Source organism: Rhincodon typus, chromosome 14 (genome assembly GCF_021869965.1).
Source record: "Rhincodon typus isolate 14 chromosome 14, sRhiTyp1.1, whole genome shotgun sequence".
Classification (NCBI taxonomy): domain Eukaryota; kingdom Metazoa; phylum Chordata; class Chondrichthyes; order Orectolobiformes; family Rhincodontidae; genus Rhincodon; species Rhincodon typus.
In genome coordinates, this window is record NC_063345.1 from 31,754,865 (window position 1) to 31,780,216 (window position 25,352).

At 39.7% G+C, this 25,352-nt stretch overlaps 1 protein-coding gene across 3 annotated transcripts in view; it reads right to left on the reverse strand.

Moving 5' to 3' along the window:
• arhgap20b (Rho GTPase activating protein 20b) overlaps positions 1–25,352 on the reverse strand; it is a 111,240-nt gene that overhangs the window by 55,094 nt on the left and 30,794 nt on the right. For all 3 annotated transcript variants that reach the window (XM_020531300.2, XM_048605490.1, XM_048605492.1), the window contains exons 2-3: positions 18,088–18,173; positions 1,024–1,194 (exon numbers count right to left, since the gene is read on the reverse strand). In XM_020531300.2, the coding sequence (XP_020386889.1) occupies positions 1,024–1,194; positions 18,088–18,173 (257 nt within the window). The remainder of the gene's footprint in view (positions 1–1,023; positions 1,195–18,087; positions 18,174–25,352) is intronic.

Sequence of the window (25,352 nt, forward strand, 5' to 3'; positions counted from 1 at the left end):
AAGGATGAGGGGTGTCTCATTGAAACTTACAAAATACTGAGGGCTTTATTAGAGTGGACATGGAGAAGATATTTTCACTAGTAGGAGAGAATAGGGCTAAGGGCACAGTCTCAGACTGAAGGGACAACACTTTAGAACTGAGATAAGAAGGAATATCTTCAGCCAGGGAAAGATCTTGCAATAGTCTCTATTATGAAGACCAAAGATTTTGTCAAACTAATGGGACTAAAGGTAGACACTCACCAGGACCCGATGGCTGTTGCCAGAGTTTAAAAAGAAGTGGCAGCAGAGATAGTGGAGGAGGCATTGGTGGCTGGATGAAGGGGTTGACTTATCAAGAATGACTAAATAGATTAGGCCCTATTCTTTACAGTTTACAAGAATGAGGGGTGTTCATATAGAAACATACAAAATTCTGCGGGGGCTTGACAAGGTAAATATTGAAAAAATGTTTCCATTAATGAGGAATCTCAAACTAGGGGACACAGTTACAGAATATGGGGACAAGTATTTAAAATGAAATGCAAAGGTGTTTCTTCTCCCAGAGGGTAGCAAATGTCTAGAATTTTCTATCCCAGAGAGATGTGAAAGATCACTGAAAGTATTTAAAGAGGAGGTTGATAGATTTTTGAAATATCAGGGAGTTGAGGGCTATACGGAGCTGACATGAAAGAGGAATTGAGGCTTGGGATAGATCAGCTATGATGTTGTTGGGACTGATTTAAGGGGACAAATGTCCTCCTCCTCCTTTTACATTTGACATTCCCATAGTCTTAAGGTTAGTAAGAAATAGGAAATATATGCTAGTCATTCTAGAGCTTACATCCCATTAACTATATGTTCATCAACGATAGATCACCTTGAGATAGCCATGTAATAAAGACTGAATTCAAATGAAAAGCCCATCAAAATTTACCATATGGTAGAAAGTTCAACAAATAATAACTGTACAGCAACTTATTTCAAGCAAAACATGCAATTTGGGATGGTGTCAGTTCGAAATAGCACGCATGAAATGCTTACTTTGATTTTGTAATCACCAAGACATCGCTAAAGAGGAAGAGGTGCCGCTCCTGTGTCTGTAATCCTGTTGTCAGCTGGACTCGCTCGTCCATGATAAAGGCCGTCGTGGGGCTGCTGAAGGCTCGAACAAGCGACTTGCTGTCAGGAGACGTAGGGGAAATCAATCCATCTCTGAGGAGAAGAGCAAGTTGTCACACAAAAAAATCTAAATTGTAAGAAAGTGAATTGAACTAATTATAAAAATGCGTCTTAAGAATTTTGGCTGTACTCAAGTTGTACATCAAGAAAATGTGATATGCCATTCTAACTTCTGACCTTCTCAGTCAGCGGTATCTTCTCAGACCCTGAACAACGTGGGCCGTGGTAACACAGTGTGGAGCTGGAGGAACATAGCAGGTCAGGCAGCATCAGAGGAAAGTTGACATTTCGGGTCGGAACTCTTCTTCAGATATGGGCCTGACTGGCCTACTGTGTTCCTCCAGCTCCACACTGTGTTGTCTCTGACTCCAGCATTTGCAGTTCTTACTATCTCTGGGCAGTGGTAAATTAGTTGGTATTATCTGGCAGGTGTGAAAAAGTTAGGTTCTTGATATCGAGAAGAAAAAGTCCAATTTTCCACCCAATGTTTTAATGACGAGACGAGAATATTACTCACAAAGAATGAAAGTCTATTGCATACTTAAACATCTCACTATTACATAATTTAACCTCAGGCAGTGTAGAGAGTCTAGACGTCATCAATTCCTAACGTGAAAGCCTGTGTTGGGAATATCTGCCAGCTGCAACTCACTGGTTTCCATCCAGATATCCAAATTGGTCAAAATTCCCAGGGCAGTTCAGGGCATGCAGCAGGGGTAATTCACAAAGGTTGGCATTGGCAAAACACCAGAAGTACCACATCATTGGGACATATTTGGAGTCACTTTTAACGGAGTTTAGCACTTGAATACTGCACTTTGGAACCCACCAGCACCTTTCTTAGGGTGCATCTCTGGTTTTGAATGCTGACAGCATCTCTGCTTTGCCTTTTACCACAGACAGGTAGCCCAGGCAGCTTGCCATGTTTGGCAGCAATGAATAGTCAAAGACTATGATCTGCCATGGTGCTGGTGCTGGTACTTTGTCAACCAGGAAAGTTGGTGAGGTGCCCTGGGTGAGTGAGTAGGCAGTGCAGAGGGCAGGAAGGGTTAGTAGTTTTGGGGAGTGAGTTGGGTGAGAGCTATTGACAGAAGATGCTGCATGCAATAGTGAGAGTTGTAGATCATGAACCTTGGTAAGATGTAGGTGCAATGCCAGTGTTAGTGAGTGTAAGGTAGCAGAGAGACGATTGTGGCATTTATCCTTGCAGAACACAGAAGGCCATGAACTTTCCTGTGGCATTGCTGCACATTCCCCTAGACGGTAGATGGCACACTGACCCGAGTGGCTGGTTCTGACCAGGCTGCCAGCATTTGATATCGTGCACACCTGTGGGATGAACACTGAAAAATCCCAGAACCAGTGGGCATTTTCACAGCAGCTGGACACAAGATAGCATGACAGCAGCACATGGAGGAGTGATGCATACTGACTCAGGTGAGCAGCCGAGAATTGCACATGATAACTGACGTGAACTCACAGAGAGAAATCCTCCAGAAAGCTTCTTAAAATTGGCACTTTGTTGATTTTTGCTAAAATTCAGTCAACTGGTTCCTTTCCAAAATGCCTTGGACTGTTTTGTTACATGCTAAGTACGTGACAATTGTAAATTGCTGTATTTCTGCCTAAGATTTTTTTAGGGCTGTAGTCCTAACTGCCATTTTATTTGAGGGCAACTCTTAGAAATTCTACACGACTGGGGATCTGTGATTTGATATATGATGAACGTTGGATTTAAACAGGTTATAGTAGCAGTAATCAAGGGAGTGCAAGCACTTGCCCACAAGAAGAGTGAAAAACCAAGATTAGGCTATTTTATGAGCCATTTTCAATGAATCAACGCTCAGTATTCACACATATCTATATGTGAAATTCAACATGTAACGCTGCTTAGTGTTTAATACATTTCCCCAGTGACTACTCTTCAAAAGTACTTATTTGGCTGTAACGCACTTTGAAATGTCCAGTGATCATGAAAACATTACACAAATGAAATTCTCGTTTATTCATCTTCAGAAATTAATATGAAAATCTAATTTTTAAAGAATATGATTGATGCAGATTCAACTGCAACCTTTAAATGGAAATGAATTGATATTTGTTGAGAAGGGGAGTAGAAGGTTACAGAGATGTTAATAGGATTGCTTAGTTTTGTTTCAAGGCAAATCAGAGAAACAATTGATGTTTCTTAAAATAGAGCATCAGTGGGTGATTGTAATGTAGTCAGATGGAGGGTGAGTTGAATTTTGTGATGTAATAATCATACGTGAATTCTGAAAGGGTCTGAGTTAAATAATCTTAATCAACCTAGGCTTCTCAAATTTTAAAAATGGTGGAACATTGAAATGTTTTGCTTTAACCAGTTCTATTCATGCTTGGTGCAGATCCTGATATGATCTATGGAACACATTTCCTTCCTGTCACATTGAAATCCTCTAGAATGCACTTCTACTCAACACATTTACCGGATGGATTCAAATTGCCACTGGGTTAACATAAATTACAGCACATTTATCAAAGTTATTTTGAAAGTCTCTTTTAAAACATCTATTGGGTTGAGAGATTGGCAAAGGTTAAATGTCTCCTTCATTCTGAGTGTGGCACAACAGCCACAGCGACAGTTTTAGAATGTAGCACTTGTACTATCCCATCTGGTCCTCACTGACAAGGTTATGTCATATGGATAATTACCTCACACGCATCATCGTCTTTAAACTTCCAAAGGATATGTACACTCATGGAATACATCCATTTCAACTCTGACCAGAACGTGACAGGCAACTGATGGGTTTGATAGAGGAATTACCATCTCCAGTGTAAATCAAATGACCAGTGAGTGGGGATAAGTGCAAATGCCCCATCTTTAGCTTACGGATTTGGAATGTAAAAAGCCTGGCAATTGCCTGTTGAGTAAAGGTGTCCCACCAATCTTTAAAGGAAGCTGACTGTTATGGTGGTGGGTAGCGGACAGCAAGATTATAAAAAGCAAGCAAGTTGACTCTGACCATTAGCTTGAAGGCTTTTCTTGTAATGGTGAAAGGGCTGATTGATCAATTTGTCAATAGAAATGACGTCTTCTCCCTTTTAGGTGGGCAACAGATGTCAAGAAAGTGGTGGCAAATCATGTCGATGACATCAGCATTGTTCATGGAGCTTAATTGCAGTGCAAGAAAAAATGAGATGACCTGATCAGGGCTGCCAAGATAAGATTTGCCAGCACCTATGTTTTCCTGCCTCAATTGTTCAGGATAGCAATCCTTTATCAATTCTCCCTCCTATGCCTCCTGTGGCTGTCTTCAAGTTAGCTTCCACCATTGCACTATCTTTCTATTCTGATCAGCAGGCACAGTATCGAGCTGCATGGGAACACCATAACCTGTAACCCCTCCTAGCCACGCACCATTCTAATCTGAAAATATTTTACCAGTTCTTCATAGTCACTGAACCAAAACTCTGAAATGTTCTCTCTAACAACACTGCGATGTACCTGCACCACACAGACCACAGTGGTTTGAGAAGGCAGCTCTCCAAAATTTGTTTTTATTTGTTCAAGGGCTGTGAGTGTTGCTGGCTGGTCCAGCATTTATTGCCCTCCGCTAGTCGCTCTTGAGAAGATGGTGGTGAGCTGCATTCCTGAACTGCTGCGGTTTTTTATGCTGTAGGTCGACCCACAATGCCAGGAAGGAGTTCCAGAATTTTGACCCAGTGACTATGGAATGGTGATATATTTTCAAGTCAGGATGGTGTTTGTCTTGGGGGGGATCTTGCAGGCGATGGTGTTTCCATGTATGTGCTGCCCTTGTCTTTCTAGAGGAAGTGTTTGTGGGTTTGGAAGGTGCTGTCCAAGGACATTTGGTGAATTTCAGTAGAACAGTTTGTAGTTGGTACACACTGCTGTTTCTGAGCATCGGTGGTGGAGGAAGTGACTATTTGTAGATGTGGCACCAATCAAACAGGTAGCTTTGTCCTGGATGGTGTCAAGCTTCTTAATTGGCGTGTGTTCCATCAGAATCCTGATGTGCCTAGTAGATGGTGGACATGCTTTGGGGAGTCAGGTGATGACTTACTCGCAGCAGGTTTCCTAGCCTTTGACCCACTTTTGTAACCACTGTATTTATATGACTAGTCCAGTTGAGTTTCTCATCAATGGTAACCTCCAGGATGTTGATAGTGGGGGATTCAGTGATGGTAACCAGTGTTTCCACTAATTTATTCTTCTTCTGTGTGGACCTCCAAGGGCCATGTACAGCAGAAACTTTGGAACTTGAAGTCAATGAAGTGAATGGTCTCAACATACCAATCACCATGCACAGATCATAGGAATGCAGCTTAGACAGAACACTGACGTAATGTTATTGAAAGTCAAGGGACTATAGTTAGATTTTATGTAGTTGAAGAAGGTCGTTAACTGGCATTTGTGTGGTGCAAATGTTACTTGCCACTTTTTAGCCCAAGCCTGGAAGTAGTCCAAATCTTGCTGCATTTAGAAATGGACTGCTTCAGTATCTGCAGTGTCATGAATGGTGCTGAATGTTATGCAATCATTGACAAACATCCCCACTTCTGACCTTATGATGGAGGGAAGGTCATTGAAGGCCATTGAAGATGGACCTAAGACACTACCCTGAAGAACTCCTGCAGAGATGCCCTGGAACTGAGATGACTGGCCTTCAACAACCACGACCATCTTCCTATGTGGCAGGTATAACAACAAACAGTAGAGAGCTTTCCCCCGATTCTAATTGATTCTAGTTTTGCTAGAGCTCCTCAATGACACATTCAGTCAGATGAGGTCTTGATGTTAAGGGCAGTCACTCTCACCTCAACTTTGGAAATCTGGTCTTTTGTTTGTATTTTGTCTGAACCAAGAGTACTTTCTCAATGGTATGAAGTTAAATATGGATTACAAAAAGACTTGGCAATTCTGGTGAATAGATCTTAAAACCGTCATGAGCAGTTGCAGAAAATAATCAAGAAAGCTAATGGAATTCTGACCTTTATACCTAGAGGGCAGGAGTATAAGAACACAGAAGTTAAACTGCAGTTATACAAAACCCTGGTTAGACCCCTCTTGGAGTGCTGTGAGCATATGTGGGCACCACACCTTTGGAAGGATATATTGGCTTGGGAGGGAGAACAATGTAGGTCTACAAGAATGATACCTGGACATCACTGGTTAGGTTATGATGAGATATTATACAAATTAGGCCTGTTTTCTCTAGTATTTAGAATCTTAAGGATGATCTGATCAAAGTCTTCAAGATATTAAGACAGAGTATACTTTTTCTATTGATTGGGGATTCTAGAACTAGGGGCATATTCTGAGAATTAGGTCCAGACCGTACAGGACAAATGCTAAGAAGCATTTCTACACACATAGATGTTTGGAACCCTCTTCCATAAACACCAGTGGTTGCTGGATCAGTTCTTAATTTTAAATCTGAAAGATATGAATTTTTATTAAGCAGAGATATTAAGAAGTATGGGCCAAAGGCAGACATATGGAGCTAGGTAACAGATCAGCTATGATCTCATTGAATGCTCGAGGCACTGTTCCTATGTTTCAATGTACTGAGGGCAGAATTTGAGTGGTCATGGTGGCACCCAAACTGTATGTCAGTGAGCAGATTATTGCTGAGCACATGCTGCTTGATAGCACTGTTGATGACATCTTCCATCATCTTACTGGTGATCTGATAATTGAGAGGAAGACCGATGGATCTGCTTGGGAAATGGGCAATAAATTCTGGCCATTTTAACATTTCATAAATCCCATGAGAAAAAAATAAATACAAACCTGATGCTGCCCTGTAACTATTTCTCCCTCTTAGCCAGAATTGCTGCTTATTTTTATTTTCAAGCACTATATTCTATACTACTTTCGAAAAACTTTAAACTAAGCGTATATTAAGGGCATCTAGAACTCAAAAACTGATTGCAAGCCTCAGAGCACTTAAGGATTCAAAATATGCTACACAATTATAAGCATTTTGAAATCATTAAAGAAACAATATCTCTAATGCAACAAATTATTTCCCAATATCTCAAAAACTTTCAACAGTTTTACCGAAGAGCTGCTCATCTTTTAACATGATTGGAAATGGCTGTCTTCATTAGTACAATCTTTGACTTTTGGGCAGCATCAGTAAATGGTTGTAGCATCATTGACAGAGACAAAAGTTGTGTTGGGAGTCATAACTCAGTCATATCACCCTGATTTGCATTTATTATTGAGGCTCCTATCTGTCTCTGGTTGAGCTTTGGGCATCTAATTTTAAGTCCTTATGAAAATCGGAATAATTGGAAACCAAGTTTAATTTTGTGCTTCAACCATGCACATTACTTTGGTTGCACTACCATCATGTTTTGAAGCACAAACTGTGTAGTAGCAGCACCAATACATCTTATCTTGTTAAAATATAATCCTAGTAAAGCAGTCGGTCTCAGATTTGAACTCTCTACGGAGGGTTAATAGCTTTCATCTCCAGCAGCAGTTGAGGTGTAATGGTTGGACAGGGGAAGAAGAAAACATGCCATGTTTTTATGCTTTTTTTCCAGTGGATTCTGATCATGTGTGAGTTTGTGATGCTGATATGATCAGGAGGTTGGAATTGAACTGTTTGCTGGTGAATAGGACCACAGAAAATAATGCCATTCGGCCTATCATGTCGGCATCACAGTTTTCAAGAGTAAGCCAGTCAGCTCCACTTCTTTGCTCTCTCTTTGTATCCTTTTTCTCAATCTTTCAAACATTTATCCAATTCCCTTTTGCAAGCTACTGCTCAAAGATGTGCAGGTTAGATGGATTGGCCATGTTAGAGTGTTCTGTAGTGCCCAAGGATGTGCAGATTAGGTGGATTGGCCATGGGATAAAAATTTCATTTGGGTTACGGCGATAGGGTAGTTGAGGGGGTGGGTCTGGGTGGGATGCTCTTCAGAGGGATGGTGTAGACTCGATGAGCCAAATGGCCTATACCTGCACTGTATAGATTCTGTAATTCTTTGATTCTATTCTATTGAAACTTATTCCATCAGACAGCACATTTTAAATACTAAGCATTCATTGTTTGAAAATGTTTTTCTTCATGTTATCTCTGGTTCTTTTACCAGTCACCTGATATCTGTGCCCTCTGTTTATCAACCTTTTAGCCATTAGAAACAGTTTCTTTTTCCAATACATAAATAGTCATATGTAAGAATATATTTATATGAATAATAGCCCCTTGAGCAAAATACCAGAGGATGGCTTATGCATATGAAATCAAGCCCCAACAAGGGTCAATGGATTCAGGACAGAAAGAGCAGGAAGGAAAGAACAACATTTGCAATTATAAAGAAAAATGGGTGAAGTGCACTAATGAGGCAACATGCCTTTCATTTGCAGGCATACTATTAGTTATACAAGGCTAAACTTTTTTTCTTGGTAGCATACTTTGAGAGCAAATTTTGAACCAGTTTTTTTTTTTAATTAAAAATATTTAGGTAATATGCCAGAAGTTGTAAAAGTTAAGTGATTACCAATAATGGCTCGTGCAGTTTCCCTTTGCGTCAGTACAGCATCAAATCAGTGACAGTGAGGGTCTGAACCTGCTTTTAGGTTGAATAAATTCTGGCTTCTGTAAACAGATCAGAAGCAAGAATATTCCACTAATGCTCTTGTAGACTAAGCCAAACTGACAACAATTAATTACAGAATAATATATCAATGCAACTGTTTAGACTTTTCAGTTGTAACTTTTAGGATGGAGAGAAGGTTTGCATAGCCATTTGCCAAATAAAGGCAAGAATTTCTGAACAACGAATGATGGCTGAAAGCTCATTCTGAGCTTCAACTGCTGGGAACTCTGCAGTGCTACTGAGCATGTGCAGTACATTCCACAGGCTGCATGGGTACTGAGATTGATGCATTTTATAGTCAGAGGACAGTTTAATGTAAACTGCACCATCAATGAATTACACATTTCAATTTTGCTACATACGCACACAATACTGTTGGAATGTACATTATACTTATTGTGCATATGTAAGGCTGATTACAGGACTGACATTAGATCACCAGATGAATTTAAATTTAGTTCTTTATGGGTAAGAGCTCTTTAAAGGATAATTAATGTACAATATAAGCATCAGGCAGTTCAAACAGTTATTTTATGTGTTTCACACATAAGATATAGTTATTCAGGCAGCTTACAACATATTTTATGCATATCAAAATAATCAAAACACTTATTTGCATCAAGGGATCCATTTTGCTTCCAATAAATATTTAAGAATATTTTTTAAGAATAAAATAAAAATAACGTGTCTCTGGCAGTGAGTATATCTGTAGAAGTCCAGGATAGAACAAGTTAATTTCCCTGACAAATTTCCCCTTATGCAGCAAGGGGTTAATACCCCAAACCTCAATATAAATTTTGGGTTCCATGTTGCCTCTTCTTGACCAGCTAAATCCACTCTAATTGTTCGGGTGATGGCCCTTTAATTAGTATGAGGAGCAGCTTCAGCCCACACTGGGTGCACGTAGCACTTCACAGAACCACTGGCCAATTGCAGACCAGCTGCTATTTGCCATACCAGGATCAGTGGGCACTGCCAGTATTGCAGCAAGCTCAGAAGGAAGAGGAAATGGGAATGTCCTCAGACCCAATTAAGTCTGGGATCACACCGGAGACATGTTTGAAGGTCCTAATAATAGGGGTCAGGCGTGTTGGATGTTAGGAGGCAAAACTGTGGTGGGGTGGGGTTGGACGAGTGGGGAGGGTGCTCTGATTGGCACTGGCCAACACCCTGCAGAAAAAAATCTGCCAAACCACACTTTTTGTTCATGCCCCTCCTGACATCTACTGGATTGGTCCACACGAGGCCCTAAACTGGTTACTATCTTCCATTTAAGAACCTGATTTTGGCCACAGGTGTGTGTAAAACCCAAGAACTCCCCTGCTACCTGTAAAGTCATGGCAGGGTAGGTAGGCCAATGATAAAATGCCCTAAATTAAGGGGTCACCACCTCTTTTGCCAACAATAGCAGCTTGTAAACTTCAGTCCACTAGTTCCCTCACTGGAATATGCTTCTATGAGCAATGGGCAGCTCTGCAGTACATTATCCAAGTACATTATTTTCATGTGTATGTTTTTTAACTTTGGAAGGCAGTACAGCTGTGCCTGAATCATTTCTTATCTGACATTTTTACTCACATATTCCAGGAAGATTTTAACTTGGCAATCAGATGTGAGGATATGACTTAATTTACATCTTTTCTTTAACTCAGGAGAGATGAGGTTTCTTGCTGTTTCTACTGCTGACCTCTGAGAGCAAACAATTCAGCAACAGTAATTTGTTTTTATAAAACCCACCTAATACAGCAAATGTTACAAAGTTGTTTTGCAAAAATGAATAACGGGATGGGGAGGAATGGATGCAAATTAATGTTAGGAAAAGAGTTACCAAAGGTGATCAAAAACATATCACAAGAGAGAGGTTTTGAGGAGGATTTGATGGTAGAAATAGTAGTGGCGTGATAAAAGGTTTTAGGATGCCATGCTAAAACAAATGAAGGCTGCTCATGACTGGCTGTTCCCTGGTTGACAAGGCTCAGAGGTGAAGTCCTAAAATCTGCCACAAGAACAGCTCTAAATGTACACTTTGCACATTGCAATCCAATCTTAAAGCAGATGATCTGAGATGATTTGATCGAAGTAAATACCAGATTTCTGCTCCCAAGTCAGGGCATTTGCCAGTTCACAGCAGTCACCTCAGCAGAACCTTGACCAAATACCACAATCTTTGCTCTGGACATGGACAGGGTGCGGGATTCAGTTAGTCCCATAGCCCCTGAATTGAGGCCAAAGTTGGCTATGCAAATTGCAGAGTGCTGATATAGCCTGTTTAAAAGGCCCATTTCGATTCTCCGAGAATTCATCCCTGCTGTTTTCTTAAAATCCTGGCCCTTAATCACTCCCCACGTGCAAACTGAATGCTAACCCATTTCCCCCACTTATCCTTACAGATGCCATAACACATCTATGAAAACTCATGTTAACCCACCCACCAACTTTGCCCTTACAATCTCCATGACAGCTTACCCAATTTCCACCATGTTGAGCTGTGTTGAAGTACAATAGAGGTCTAAATATTTATGTACAGTTCTTACTCTGTTTAAAAATATTCATGAAAATCCATTCAAACTGTTACGTGTCCCCAATTGCCTAATCACCTATAAAATCAAATGACTATTCATTACCTCAAGTCAAGGATAACTATATGGCTTTTGAGTCATTAATCAAACAGTGATCTTAGGATTGCCTGCTGATATAGTTATGGCTTGTGGAAAGCAGCCAAGCATTCATTATTACATAAAGATAAGCCCTGAGGAAAAAGTTACAAATAACAATTGTAACAGCTAGAACAGAGTTTTTTTCAACTCATCCTGATGCAGGCAGCCTGTTTTTCTTTCATTTTGTTTTAAATGGCTTGGCATTTAGGAAATATCACATCATGACAGTTCTATAGATTTTGTCCACCCTTCATGTATGCTTACAGCTATTCTAAATATTCATGATTCACACAATTGTGGTTTAAAGTCCACACTATCGTGAAAATGAGTTCTGTTTGAACTCAGCACTATGTTCAAGTGACCCTGCTAAGTTGGTTTTCTCTCATGTATGAGGCATAGCCTTCCCTTTTGCTTACTAACAAAGGGGTTGTGAGGTGCTATGGTTGAATGAAGCAGTGGTGAGGCCTTCCTAAGTTAAATATTCCCAAACCTAACCACATTCTGGGTCAAAACTATGGACCTCTGAAAATGAGGAGCAGCAAAATGTTTTACAGTTTTCTTCTGGAAAGAAAAATACAAGTGAACTTTACTGGGGTAGCTGATTTGTTAAAATATTAGGCTATCACCTATCTTTTCTCTATTCAAATGCTACTGAAACAATTGCGTGTAATGATATAATTTGAATATATATAATGAGCCAATGTTTCAGTAAATATCAATGTTTAAAATTAATTTGAGTATGGAACATGGAGACATTCTCTTAACCATCAGTATATGACAAAGTATCAATCAGCCAACCACTATGAGGCAGATTACTACAGTCAGATCTACGGATGGAATTTGTTGGCAGATCCAAAGTTGCTGAATGATTTAACACATAATGTTATGTTAAACTTAAATAAAATTATTCTTTTCTTTAACTCAGTTTTGGATTATGAAGAAGTTTCAAACCGGATGAGAATTCTAAAGTTGAATGGCATCTATTTTCCGTCATGTTAGTGGAAAGAAACATCAGATGTTCATCATCATCTGACCTTAAAGAAGAGAAGAATTTGGCATTGGGTATAATAAAAAAAAAAGCTCAAAGAACAAAATGTGATGCATGAGAGGGATAGATTGTTCTTTATGTAATGTAATTTAAGGATCACAATAGGACATGTGAATTTGGTAAACTAACTGGTGAAGGGCAGAAGAATTTGTGGAACAGTGGATAATTTTCTGAGAATAAAATTACTTCAAGAGAAATATCTGACTTTAGCCACAGGATTTTTGTCGTTGGAACATTGTCAAATCAATTAGTCAGTTCAGCACAAATTCATCAAAGAAATAGAAAAGGCCTTAGAGGAAATTTTAAAACCCTAGCTTGAGAAGGACAATGGGCAATGTATTTATTTTCAGTTTTAATAGAAATCTTCTCGCCAAAGGCTGGTCGTTATTTATATATTTTCAAAAGACAATGTGCTTCAAAGTTAACCAAGATTTAGATTTGTTGCTTGTGAATTTTAGCTTCCCAGAGATCGGTAAAATTGAAAGCTGGAATAATGTGAGAAGGGCCAGATTCAACAGGTAAGTGCCATTACAGCAGTGCTAACAGACCCCTTATACTTGCTCCCGCCGTGGTACAGTCTTCCCTACGACTGGACTTATTCTGTATTTGGACCCTTCTGCCCTTGAGTGGACAAGTCCCACAAGCACCTACTTGTGATTGGATCCCCTTCTCTCATGATCAGACTCCTCTCACCACCCATGATCCAAATCCCATCTCCCAGTGTCTAAATGTAGCCACCCTCCCCCTTCTTCCCACCAATGTATCAACAGCCTACTATCTCCTCCTTAGCATCACCTCCACCCTGCTCCCACAGAACCCTTATCCTTTCTCTCTTATTCTTGCCCTCATTCTTAGGTTAGCAAAGGTAAAGAAGTATTTAAAATTAATTTTGTAGCTTTATAAAGACAATGCAAGTATCTAATTGGAAGATAACTTTGTTAACTTGTGGAACAGTGAATTGGATCAATGAACCAATTAAATGGCCATGCAACAAAGTACATTTGTACTCAAAACTGAAAAATGGACTAGCCAGAATAGAACTCTTACAGGTCAGAACCAAAGAAGATAAGTTGTTGAAATAAATAATTAATTTTTTTTCTACAGATGGTACTAAGGTCATGCTGTCAAATTCCTTGTTACCCTTTAAGCAAAGCAATCTGGTTTGAAATAGTATCATTATTGATTGTTGTTCGAAAGAATGGTAAATTCTAAATTTGTTTGGATCCCATAAACAACTGGTAAAGAAAACATCCTAAATTTTCAACTTATGAGGAATTTATGACATAAGTTACTAATGCATTAATATTTTAGTCACTAAGTTTTATCTTCATGTTCTTGTGCATGATAGCAAGATCAAAGCAAGTTCCACTTTTACCATTAGGCAAGATTTACAGCCATAGATCATAGAGCTGTACAGCATGGAAACACATCCTTTGGTCCAACTCGTGTGTGCCAACCAGATAATCTAAATTAATCTAGTCCCATTTGCCAGTATTTGGCCCATATCCCTCTAAACTCTTCCTATTCATATACCCATCCAGTTGCCTTTTAGATGTCATAATTGTACCAACCTCCACTATTTCCTTGGGCAGCTCATTCCATACACTCACCACCCTCTGCATGGAAAAGTTGCTCCTTACATCCCTTTTAAATTTTCCTGCTCTCACCTTAAACTTATGCCCACTAGTTTTTACCTCAAGATTCGTTCAGCTTATGAATATATTCAGAATAAGCTGTAAAATTTTACTGGCATTGTTTGTGTCAACATATCAATTGGTGACATAATAATTTGCAGTTCAGTTAAAGAAAACGATGATAGCAGGCTAGAATGTAATTGAAGCTACTAGGTGAAGGAGTCAATCTGTAACTTGAACAGGATTCCTTGAATTCACTTCACAATCATTTGTGGTGAACATTGGGAGGGAACTTCAACTTGCAGCCAAAATAGAAATGAAATGTATGGAGCGTCTGTTGTATCTGTCTGATGACATGGGCAAGATTCACAAAGCAAACTGGGGGCTAGGTCAGTTGAGTTTGCCATTACTGCTCATGTTGCTTACTGACAGTTCTCCTACAAGACAAGAGCAGCCCTGTCACGTTTAAAACCAAAAGTGCATCTCTGAAAGGGAAGCAAGAAACATTACATTCAAAACCTATGCAATTTAAAGAAAAATTAAATGATTTGACCAAGATCACTAAAGTACAACTGTTACTCACTCCTTATCGTCAGTTTTACCCTGTGCCACTGTTATCCAAAACTCACAAGCCTTCCCACCCATAATTTCCATTATTTTACTTCATTTACAGGTGCACACCAATTGATCTCCTGCCATTAAAAAAATTGATTGACTCTGTTGTAGAAGGCAATGGTGTGCTAGGTGTTAATGTTTATGTTACATCTGGTCCATCTATTCTACTGATGTCTCACACAGTCCATATATAGAGATGAGGAACTTTGCTTCACCTTCATAGGGAGCAGATGTTTCTGTGCCAGCTCCTTAAGGTCCTAGTCGCCGTACCTGACTAGAATACCGTTGTACTATTGCTATCATGCAATAAACCTTCTTATTACTGAAGAACAGAGCTTCTTCTGTAGCTACTCTATAGTGGTGTATCCTTTACCTCTAAACATTAGACAGGCCCAACATAAAGAAGGATTGCTGGCAGGGAACTATCTCAAATGAGCCCAATGCGCTATCACAAGAAGTGGCATATATCACAAAGTTCCAAGAGTCCCACAACAGTGTTAGAGAGGGAGTTCCAGAATTTTGATCAGGGACAGTGAAAGAACAGTGATATATTTCCAAATCAGGATGCTGAGTGACTTGGAGGTGATAATGTATCTGCTGCCTTGTCCTTCCAGATGAAAATGGTCATGTGTTTGGAAGGTGCTGTCTGAGGAGCCTTGGTGAATTTCTGCACTGTACCTTGTAGATGGTACATACTACTGCAACTGTGTGTTGATGGTGGAGGGAATGATTGTTTGTGGATGTGATGTCAATAAAGCAAGCTGCTTTGACTTGGATGGCTTGAGGCTTCTCGAGTGTTGTTTGAGCTGCACCCATCCAGCAAGTGGGGAGTATCCCATAACACTCGTTACTTGTGCTTTGTAGATGGCAGACAGGCTTTGAGAAGTCAGGAGGTGAATTAGTTTTGCGGCATTCCTGATCTTGTAGCCATTATGTTTATATGGCTAGTCCAGTTCAACTTCTGGCCAATTGATGGAAGGTGTTTGGGCTTAAAACACTACCCTAAGGAACTTTTGCAGAGATGACCTGGAGCTGAGATGACTGATCTCCAACAAACTACAATCATATTCCTTTGTGCCAGGTAAGACTCCAACCAGGACAGTGATTTCCCCCATCCTCATTGACTGTAGTATTGCCAGGGCTCCTTGATGGCATGAACAGTCAAATGCCTTTGTTTTGCATAAAGTTTATAGCACACAAACATGCTATTTTGCTTGACACGTCTACACCCCACACAAACGTCCTTCCATCCTTAATATTGTTTACACTGACTTAGATAGTAATAGTTGTTCCCAGTTGTGGAGGGAAAAAACAGTTTTTATTACACACTTAATGGAAATTTATTGAAAGGAGCATATGTATGGAAATCAGGTGAAGAGAACATTTTGACCGCAATACATACCATGTTAAAATAGCCCTTTTTTTTAACCAGAGATGCTGCCTGTCTTGCTGAATATTTCCAGTATTTTCTTTTTTGTTTCTGTAAAAATAGTTTCCTGATATTATCTTGGTTTACTTATGAATAATGGTTGATATTCTAAGATCTGCTTGACATCTGTATGGTCATAAGATGTAGGAGGAAAAATAGACCATTTGGCCCAAAGAGATAGTAGGAACTGCAGATGCTGGAGAATCTGAGATAACAAGGTGTAGAGCTGGATGAACACAGCAGGCCAAGCAGCACCAGAGGAGCAGCTGGTCCACCATTCAGTGAGATGGTAGCTGATCTGATAATCCTCAACTCCATTTTATTCCCTTTTCCCCATTACGTTTATTTCCCTTATTGATTAAAAATCTGTTTATCTCAGCCTTGAATATGCTTACTGTTCCAGCTTCAACTCACAGACCCTCTGCAGTAAAGAATTCCACAGGCTGACTACTCTCTGAGGAAAAACTTTCCTCCGCATCTCTGTCTTACTTTACGATCACTCTGAGATAATGCCTTCTTCCCTGTATTTTCCTACAAGGGAAAACAACTTCTCTGCATCTACCCTGTCATATCCCTTAATAATCTTATATGTTTTAATAAGATCTTTCATTCTACTAAACTCCAGTATGTAAAAGACCAATCTACTCAACAATTCCTGATAAGAAAATACCTCCATACACAGGATAAAACTAGTGAACCTTCTGTGGACTGTCTCCAATGCCAGTATATCTTTCCTTAGACAAGAGGATTAAAACTGTACACATCTTCAATGTGTGGTCTTACTGGCAACATACTCCAGAGGTCTACCATTAACTGTATGCTGGGAAGGGCTACCGAACAAAGGGACCTACGGATGCAGATGCATAGTTCCTCGCAAGTGGAGTCACAGGTAGACAGAGTGGCGAAGAAGGTGTTTGGCACGTTTGCCTTCATTGGTCAGAACACTGAGTATAGGAATTGGGACATCATGTTGCGGCTGTACAGGACATTGGTGAAGCCACTTTTAGAAAACTGCATACAATTCTGATTGACCTTCTACAGGAAGGATGTTGTTAAACTTGAGAGGGTGCAGAAAAAATTTACAAGGATGTTGCCAGAGTTTGAGAGTTTGAGCTACAGGGAGAGGCTGAATAGACTGAGGCTTTTTTCCCTGAAGCATCAGAGGCTGAGGGGTGACCTTATAGAGGTTTATAAAATCATGAGGGGCATAGGCAGGGTGAATAGCCAAGGTCTTTTTCCTAGGCTGGGGGAGTCCAAAACTAGAGGCCCTGGGTTTAAGCTGAGATGGGAAGGATTGAAAAAGGACATGAGGGGGTAACCTTTTCACACTGAGGGTGGTGCGTTTATGGAACGAGTCGCTAGAGGAAGTGGTGGAGGCGAGTACAACTGCAACATTTAAACATCATCTGGATGGCCCACACTATATTCCACCTGCTGAGGTTTTGCCCAATGACTTCACCTGTTTATATTTCTTTTTAGATTCTTTGTGTCATCTTCACATTTTCCTTCCCACCTATTTTTGTATTATCTGCAAACTTAGCAATAATACATTCATTTCCATCATGTAAGTCATTAATATATATTGCAAATCATTGTGGCCCCAGCACTTATCCCTGTGGCAACCTATAACATTAATTACAAGTTGCAATCCTGAAAATGCCCCCCTCATCCCAACTCTCTGTCATCTATTTGTAAGCCAATCCTCTCTCCATGCTAAGAAAGTATGCCCAAAACCATTGGCTTTTTTTAAAACATTGTCTGAAAATCCAATGGTGTTGGGCATACTTTATTTGTATTAAGGACTTTGCTTTTCTGTTAAATTTGTTTTATATTTTATCTGACTTTCTACAGCATTGGCTCAGTTACTAGAGTGAAATTTCTCAAATGTTTACTATCATTTAATTATTAAGAAAATGAAGCTTTTACCTGGATGGTGTTCTTGATTTGCTGAGTGCTTTACTAATGGCCATAGTGGGTGCTGAGCGTCTCCTCTCTGCTGCAGGTTTCATCCTCTGTGTGAGAAAAGGATAACAATAATGCTAATGATAATTTTAAGATATGGTCCACAATATAAAATGCCTGTATTATACTTCCTGTTGTTAATTCAATTGTACCCTAAGTCAAGTAATTTCCAAGAAATGGAAAAAGCTGCAATTTATAAGACGAAAATTGTAGAATAATCATATGAATTTTGAGGTATATACGTTTCCTTCAAGCATCCTATTAATCTATTGGCTATCTGATAAAATATTGTCAACCTGAAATGTTAATTCTATTTGTTCATCCTCAGATGCTGACAGATTTGCTGACTACTTCCAATATTTCTGAGTTTTTTCCTTTGTTCATTGGACCTGGGCATCACTGGCTGAGCCAACATCTATTGTCAGCTTCAATTGCCCTTGGGAAGGTGGTGGAGAGCCACCTTCTTGAATCGCTGCAGTCCATGTCATGTGGGTACACCCAGAGAATTGTTTGGGATGGAATTGAAGGATTGTGATCCAGTAACGGTAAAGGTTCACTCACAATATTCCCCAGTCAGGATGCCGTGTGACTTGGAAAGAAACTTGCAGCTGGTCACGTTCTCATGAGTCAGCTGTCTTTGTTCATCCAGGTGGTAGACATTACACACTTGAAAGATGTTGTGAAAGGGTCATTTATAAGCCGCTGTAATGGTGATAATTGATAAGCGTTGCTGTCCACATGGGCTAGTAGCGGAGGAAGTAAATGTTGAGAATAATGGATGGGATGTGTTGCTTTATCCTGGGTGGTGTTGAGATCCTTGAGTGTTATTGGAGATGCACTCATCCAGTAAAGTTTTTATTTCATATTTCAAGAATCTATAGTGTTTCAATTTCAATGAATTGACTATCATTTTTAAAAATTGGTACCCACTAAAAGTTAACAGATTTAAAGAGTACAGTTTATAACCTTTAGCATTAATAAAAGAGAAGCATCTTCCAAGACATGGACCTAGATTTTCGAGTGGTCATGGAGACTCAATGTATTATCCAAAATGTTACTGCAGCCCCTAGATCCAGAAGACCTACCCACATTTTCAACAGATCTTGTTTTTTATTGATAGAGGAATGGGGAGGGTCAAGAATGATGGGGAAGTCCAAACTCAGCAGAATCATTTGAATTCAGTGCTAAGTTCAAATAGATTTCATTTTTATTGGAATGAGGGCTTTATCATAGAGTATTTCTTACAATCTTTTAAGCAAATAAAAATGCTCATATACAATGAATAAAGTTTGTTGAATTATCAGGCTGACAAGTTCTTTAAGTCCACTGCCCTTTACATTTGAACAAAAGCAGCCTGTCAGTCTCTGTGAGTTGAATAACAAATCTGTGCTCTGAAACAAAAACAGAAATTGCTGGAGAAACTCAGTAGGTCTGGCAGAATCTATGGAGAGAAAGCAGAGTTAATGTTTCGGGTCCAGTGGTCCTTCTTTACAAAAAATCTGTACTGACAGTTTCAATTGTTGTTTGTCTACATAACACTAAGTGTGATTATTAAAACATTATCACTGTTTTGACTATTTTCACAACCTGTCATTATCACAGTGGGGGCGGGGGTGGGGGTGGGAGTGGGGTGGAATGCATAAATCCATAGTTTGATTGAATAGTACAAGAGGTGATTAAAGGATTCACTGTTTTTGATGTTGGGTATTGAATACTATTGTTTGTTTTTTGTAAGGGGATTAGTACTGGAGGAGATTTACATAAAGTAAAACGATTTTTTTATGAATGAGAGGTTGTTGTATGTAGTGAAGTCTGTAATAGATACTTAGAATTTTACTTTATTTCATCTCAGTATGACTACTGAGATCAACCCACAAGGAGTACTGGGCTATTGTGTAGGTTGGCATTGAAAGAATAAGGGCAAAATATAGTGCAGTATAGGAACCATAAGGGATGGGGATGAGTGAAGGTATAATTTGTCTTGAGCTGACACGAAGTTGGAATCCTCTGGATGCACAAGAAGGACAGGTGGGCCAGAATTCCTTGTCCTCAATGCTATTTTCTCCAGAGGAGCGAGGTGTAGTCTCGTCTCAGGCTGAGGATGTCCTGATTGGTACAGAATGATGAAAGCTGCTGGAGAGAGACCTGCCACATGAGGGGGTGGAGTAGCCATCCTATCACAGTGGCTATCAAGGTAACTGCTGTGCTAAACTTTCATGCAACTGGTTGCTTCCAAGTAGCCACTGGCAACCTGTGTGGAATCGCATAACACTAGACATACAAATACATCAACCGTCTCACCAATACAATCTGTGCCAGATCACACTGTTTCAGCTCATTTTCCCATTTGAAATCAGTGCTGCACTGGGGCAATAGGCTTTGCCAATATAGCTGTCATCACCCAGGTGTACAGCATGATAGACACATTGCATTGAGAACGCCATACCATTACTCAGCTGAGTACATCAATAAAAATTCAATAGATTTCTATTCCATCAATGTGTAAGTCATCTATAATCATTGACACCACATCTTGGAAGTCTGCGCCAGATACTCTGGGATCTGCCACAATGTCCACATGCTTGAGAGCTCTTATGTTTTTGTTTCGTTTAAGAATTATTTGCTGCATAATTCTTGTTTTGTGCTCTGCACAACTAGAGCAAGCAAAAAGAGCCTGAGATTGTTATGGCAGAGCCAACGGCACTGTAACAGCCTTCCAAGAAGGAAGATGAGGACATTGAGCAAGAGGAACATCACCTGCTGCTTGACAGAGCTGAGCAGCATCAACTGCAACGAGGTGGACAGGACTTAGTTAACACTTGGTTCTAGTAGGTGAGAATTGGGTGCGGTTATCAATCATTGATTGTAAATATGTTGTTGCTAGAAAGGCAAACAGTTCTTGCTTGTTCCCAATGACAAATGCAGCTTCAGTTTGTTTGTTTATTTGTTTTGTTCACCTTTGTTGTTGCTAAATGAAAGTGAATTTTTTGAACTGTTTGAAGGCTTTCCTGTGTATATGTGCATCTGTATGTGCAATGAAATGTCAGCCATGTGACCTGAGAAGTGTGAATTTGTGTTTGCTATCTCTATGTGCACAGTAAAGGGCAACTCTGGAATGCCAACATTTGACTCAGTACATAACTGGCTTTCAAAGATAATGCCTGCTCAAGGGATCCTGAGATATCTGAAACTGGCAAGAATGTTTGCCTATGGCAAATGGAAGAATAGGATTGGTGGGTGCCATAATGGTGGCCCATTGGTAAGAAGGTGAGTTTGGGAGGATAGCATGAGAAGATTTGCAAGACATAAGAACATAAGAACATAAGAACTAGGAGAAGGAGCAGGCCATCTGGCCCCTCAAGCCTGCCCCGCCATTTAATAAGATCATGGCTGATCTTTTTGAGACTCAGCTCCACTTACCTGCCCACTCACCATAACCCTTAATTCCTTTACTGTTCAAAAATTTATCTAGCCTTGCCTTAAAAACATTCAGCGAGGTAGCTTCAACCGCTTCACTGGGCAAGGAATTCCACAGATTCATAACCCTTTGGGTGAAGAAGTTCCTCTTGACCCCAGTCCTACATCTGCTTCCCTTTATTTTGAGGCGATGCCCTCTAGTCCCAGTTTCACCTGCTAGCGGAAACAACCTCCCTGCCTCCACTTTATCTATTCCCTTCATAATCTTATATGTTTCTATACGATCTCCCCTTATTCTTCTGAATTCCAATGAGTATAATCCCAGTCTACTCAGTCTCTCCTCATAATCCAACCCTCTCAACTCTGGAATCAACCGAGTGAATCTCCTCTGCACCCCCTCCAGTGCTAGTATATCTCTTCTCAAGTCAGGAGACCAAAACTGCACACAGTACTCCAGGTGTGGCCTCAACATTTTACTCCATCCGCCAGACCTTTGCCCACTCACTTAGACTATCTATATCCCTCTGCAGACTTTCAGCGTCTTCTGCACACTTTGCTCTACCACTCACCTTAGTGTCATCTGCAAATTTTGACACACCACACTTAGTCCCCAACTCCAAATCATCTATGTAAATTGTAAACAATTGAGGTCCCAACACTGATCCCTGAGGCATACCACTAGCCACTGACCGCCAACCAGAAAAACACCCATTTATCCTACTCTTTGCTTTCTACTGTTCAACCAATCCTCTATCCATGCCAATACATTACCTGTAATACCGTGCAACTTTATCTTATGTAGCAGCCTTTGGTGTGGCACCTTGTCAAATGCCTTCTGGAAATCCAGATACACCACATCCACAGGTTCCCCATTGTCCACCATGCAAGTAATGTCCTCAAAGAATTCCACCAAATTAGTTAAACGTGACCTACCCTTCATGAACCCAATGGGACAATTTATATCCAGATGTCTTGCTATTTCTTCCTTAATGATAGATTCAAGCATTTTCCCCACTACCGAAGTTAAGCTAACTAGCCTATAGTTACCTGCTTTTTGTCTACTTCCTTTTTTAAACAGTGGTGTCACATTGGCTGTTTTCCAATCTGCGGGAACCACCCCAGAGTCCAGTGACCTCCTAAGACCTCACAGAGAGAAACTAAAATTGACTTTTTAGACAATTTGTGGTAAGATTTAGCCCCTGACCTGAATTAGACTGATTGGTTGGGCAACCTGACACTGACAGGAAATGAATGTTGTCTGCGTACGTGGTTCACCAGACTTCCTCTACATTTTATGAACAGCAGCCAATAAAGTGGCTGCCAACAGCAATGCCCAGCAACTGTTAGGGTCCCAGTCCTCAAGAGTTCCTGGTCCAATCTAGGGGCAGGTAACATCTAGCCTCCTGTCTCCACACGCAATGAAATTTTTAAACAATCCCATGTCATTATTTGAGGAAGGCCAGGATGTTCACTCCAAAACATTCTTTGCTCAAACTGAGCCTAAAAAACAGATGTTCTGGCTTGCAGAGCCTTGCTGTGCACAAATTAGCTGTTCTTTCCTATTAAATGTTGTAATTGCTCATTGTCTGTTAAGGCCTTATGGATGTCCTGATGTTGTGGAAGATACATGCAAGTTCAGTTTCTTTCTCTTCATTCCTACTTAATGTTTGCAGTGCATTTTTGTCTATATCTTTAATACAAACAGAAATCATTAAATACAAGATTTATCTAATGGATTGCTGATGTATATCCTTCATGTACACATTGGTTAAGTGGAGTGGACTTTATTGTAAATTATCGGTCTTCCTCTACTTCAAAGCCACAAACATCTATTTCTATTTTAAAACTAATAAATGATATACAATGTCTGAATGGTACCCATTAACCAAGAGACACTGAATCTTTGAATCTAACAGCAGTACAAAGCAGGAAATTTCCCAGTTGAGGATGGTGACCTCCCACAAGCTTAAACAATATTCTGACTGCAAATACAATCTAACACATGCTTTCCTTGTCCTCACTGAGAAGACAACTACGTAGGCAAGGCTACCCCAATGTTAAGAGTTGTTAGTTAAAGTCCTCTGTTAGATTAGTTTAGGCCCTCATGTTTGAATAGAGACATTTCCCTTTTGAGATGAAAATGAGTCGTCCTACTTCCATAGCAGTCTCTTACATCCTTTTTGCTCTCTAATAAGATCAAGGATGAAGACACTTCATGAACCACTGACCTGTGAAAGAACAGATAATTGTAGGAAAAGAATTCCAGAAAAATATTCATTAATACCATTTGACAATTCCCAGTGTTTGCTGTATCAGACATAAATTATTGTTTTTAGTAATGTGTATCATATATATTTCTTCATAAGATTGCAACTAATTAGGACAGCTTGACTGTAATCTATGAATTGTTTGTTGCTGGCAGTTTCAGACTGAAAGTTGCAAGATTGACATCATTGGTCAGCTAGTCATGGCATAAATCAGTTTCCAGCTAATATTCTGTAATACTTTTCTTACGTCCTCAACGTTTTTGGTTACTGAGTGTTCTTTGCAAAAATGTCAGAACAGTTACTATTCATGGCTGATAATTTTGCTTCTGGCAAATAAAATTAATCTTAGGACGGTTTCCAGTAAACTGCATGCATTGAGTAATTACAAATTTATTGTAACTGCTACTCTGGTTAATAAAAGCTTTTCCACCTGTTCTGAAACTGTAAGTTTATTTTTGCTCATCTGATAGTAAGAAGAAAGGACCTGCTGACGACACTATGACAACGTTGATTCACTTTTCTACTATGATGGGTATCACAGCTGACTTTGTTTGCATTGTCTCCTAACGTTCAAACAGCTACAGCTTTCAGCAGAGATACCTGGATAATATTCAGGAGGAAACCCCTGCTTGATCTTATCTTTTCAATATGTTGACAATTGCACTGCCTCACATCAGCTGAAATTACAAACTCAGAAGTCTGATGATGGAATCTGGAACATTCTGAAATGTATGCTTAAGTGCATTGATGATAAAGTCAAAGGCAACTCATTTGTGAAACATTTATCAATATTTTTGATAAAGGAAAAGAAACCTGAAACATCTAGGAAAGGTGACCAGTAGGTAGATCCTAGAGCAACTTTGCATTTACTTGAGAGACTAGCAAGGCTCTGGTTGTAATAAGAAAGAAGAATCAAAAGGTTGTGTCTGCATAATGACTTAATATGTTGTCAAAATGTTTCAAAGTGTTTTGTAAATGAATCACTTGGTATAGAGTCCACTACAATGCAAAGATAAACCTATAGGGATGTGAAACTCTAATGAAAATTTGTTCCTTAAGAGGCCAACCGGAATCCTTCAGTCATGTCATAAAAAATTCTAATTTAATACATTATTTTGCTGAAAAGCCTTCGGTAGTGAGTTTGAAATCCACTGTAAATACATCAGTGGAAGTCCACAAATAATCTTTTTGTGAATAATTGATGATTCTTTCCCCTTTTCAGCTAGTTGGTTCCCAGATGACCTTTCGCATGCCAAACACAACAGGATGAAGCAATTCACTCAGGGTGAACTTCTCTAGGTTACAACTGACATATTGTAATAATTTAACAAGGCGTAATAAATAGGAACACGAGTAGGTCACTTAGCTCCTCAACCCTGCATTCAATGATATTATAGTTGATCTGTGACTTATTGCATTTACAAACCACGCTCTATATCACAAATACCTTGGATTAACAAAAATCTCAGATTTGAAATCAACAATTGACGGAGCATCATCTGCCATTTGTATGAGAGGTCCAACTTCTACTACTCTTTTTGCATG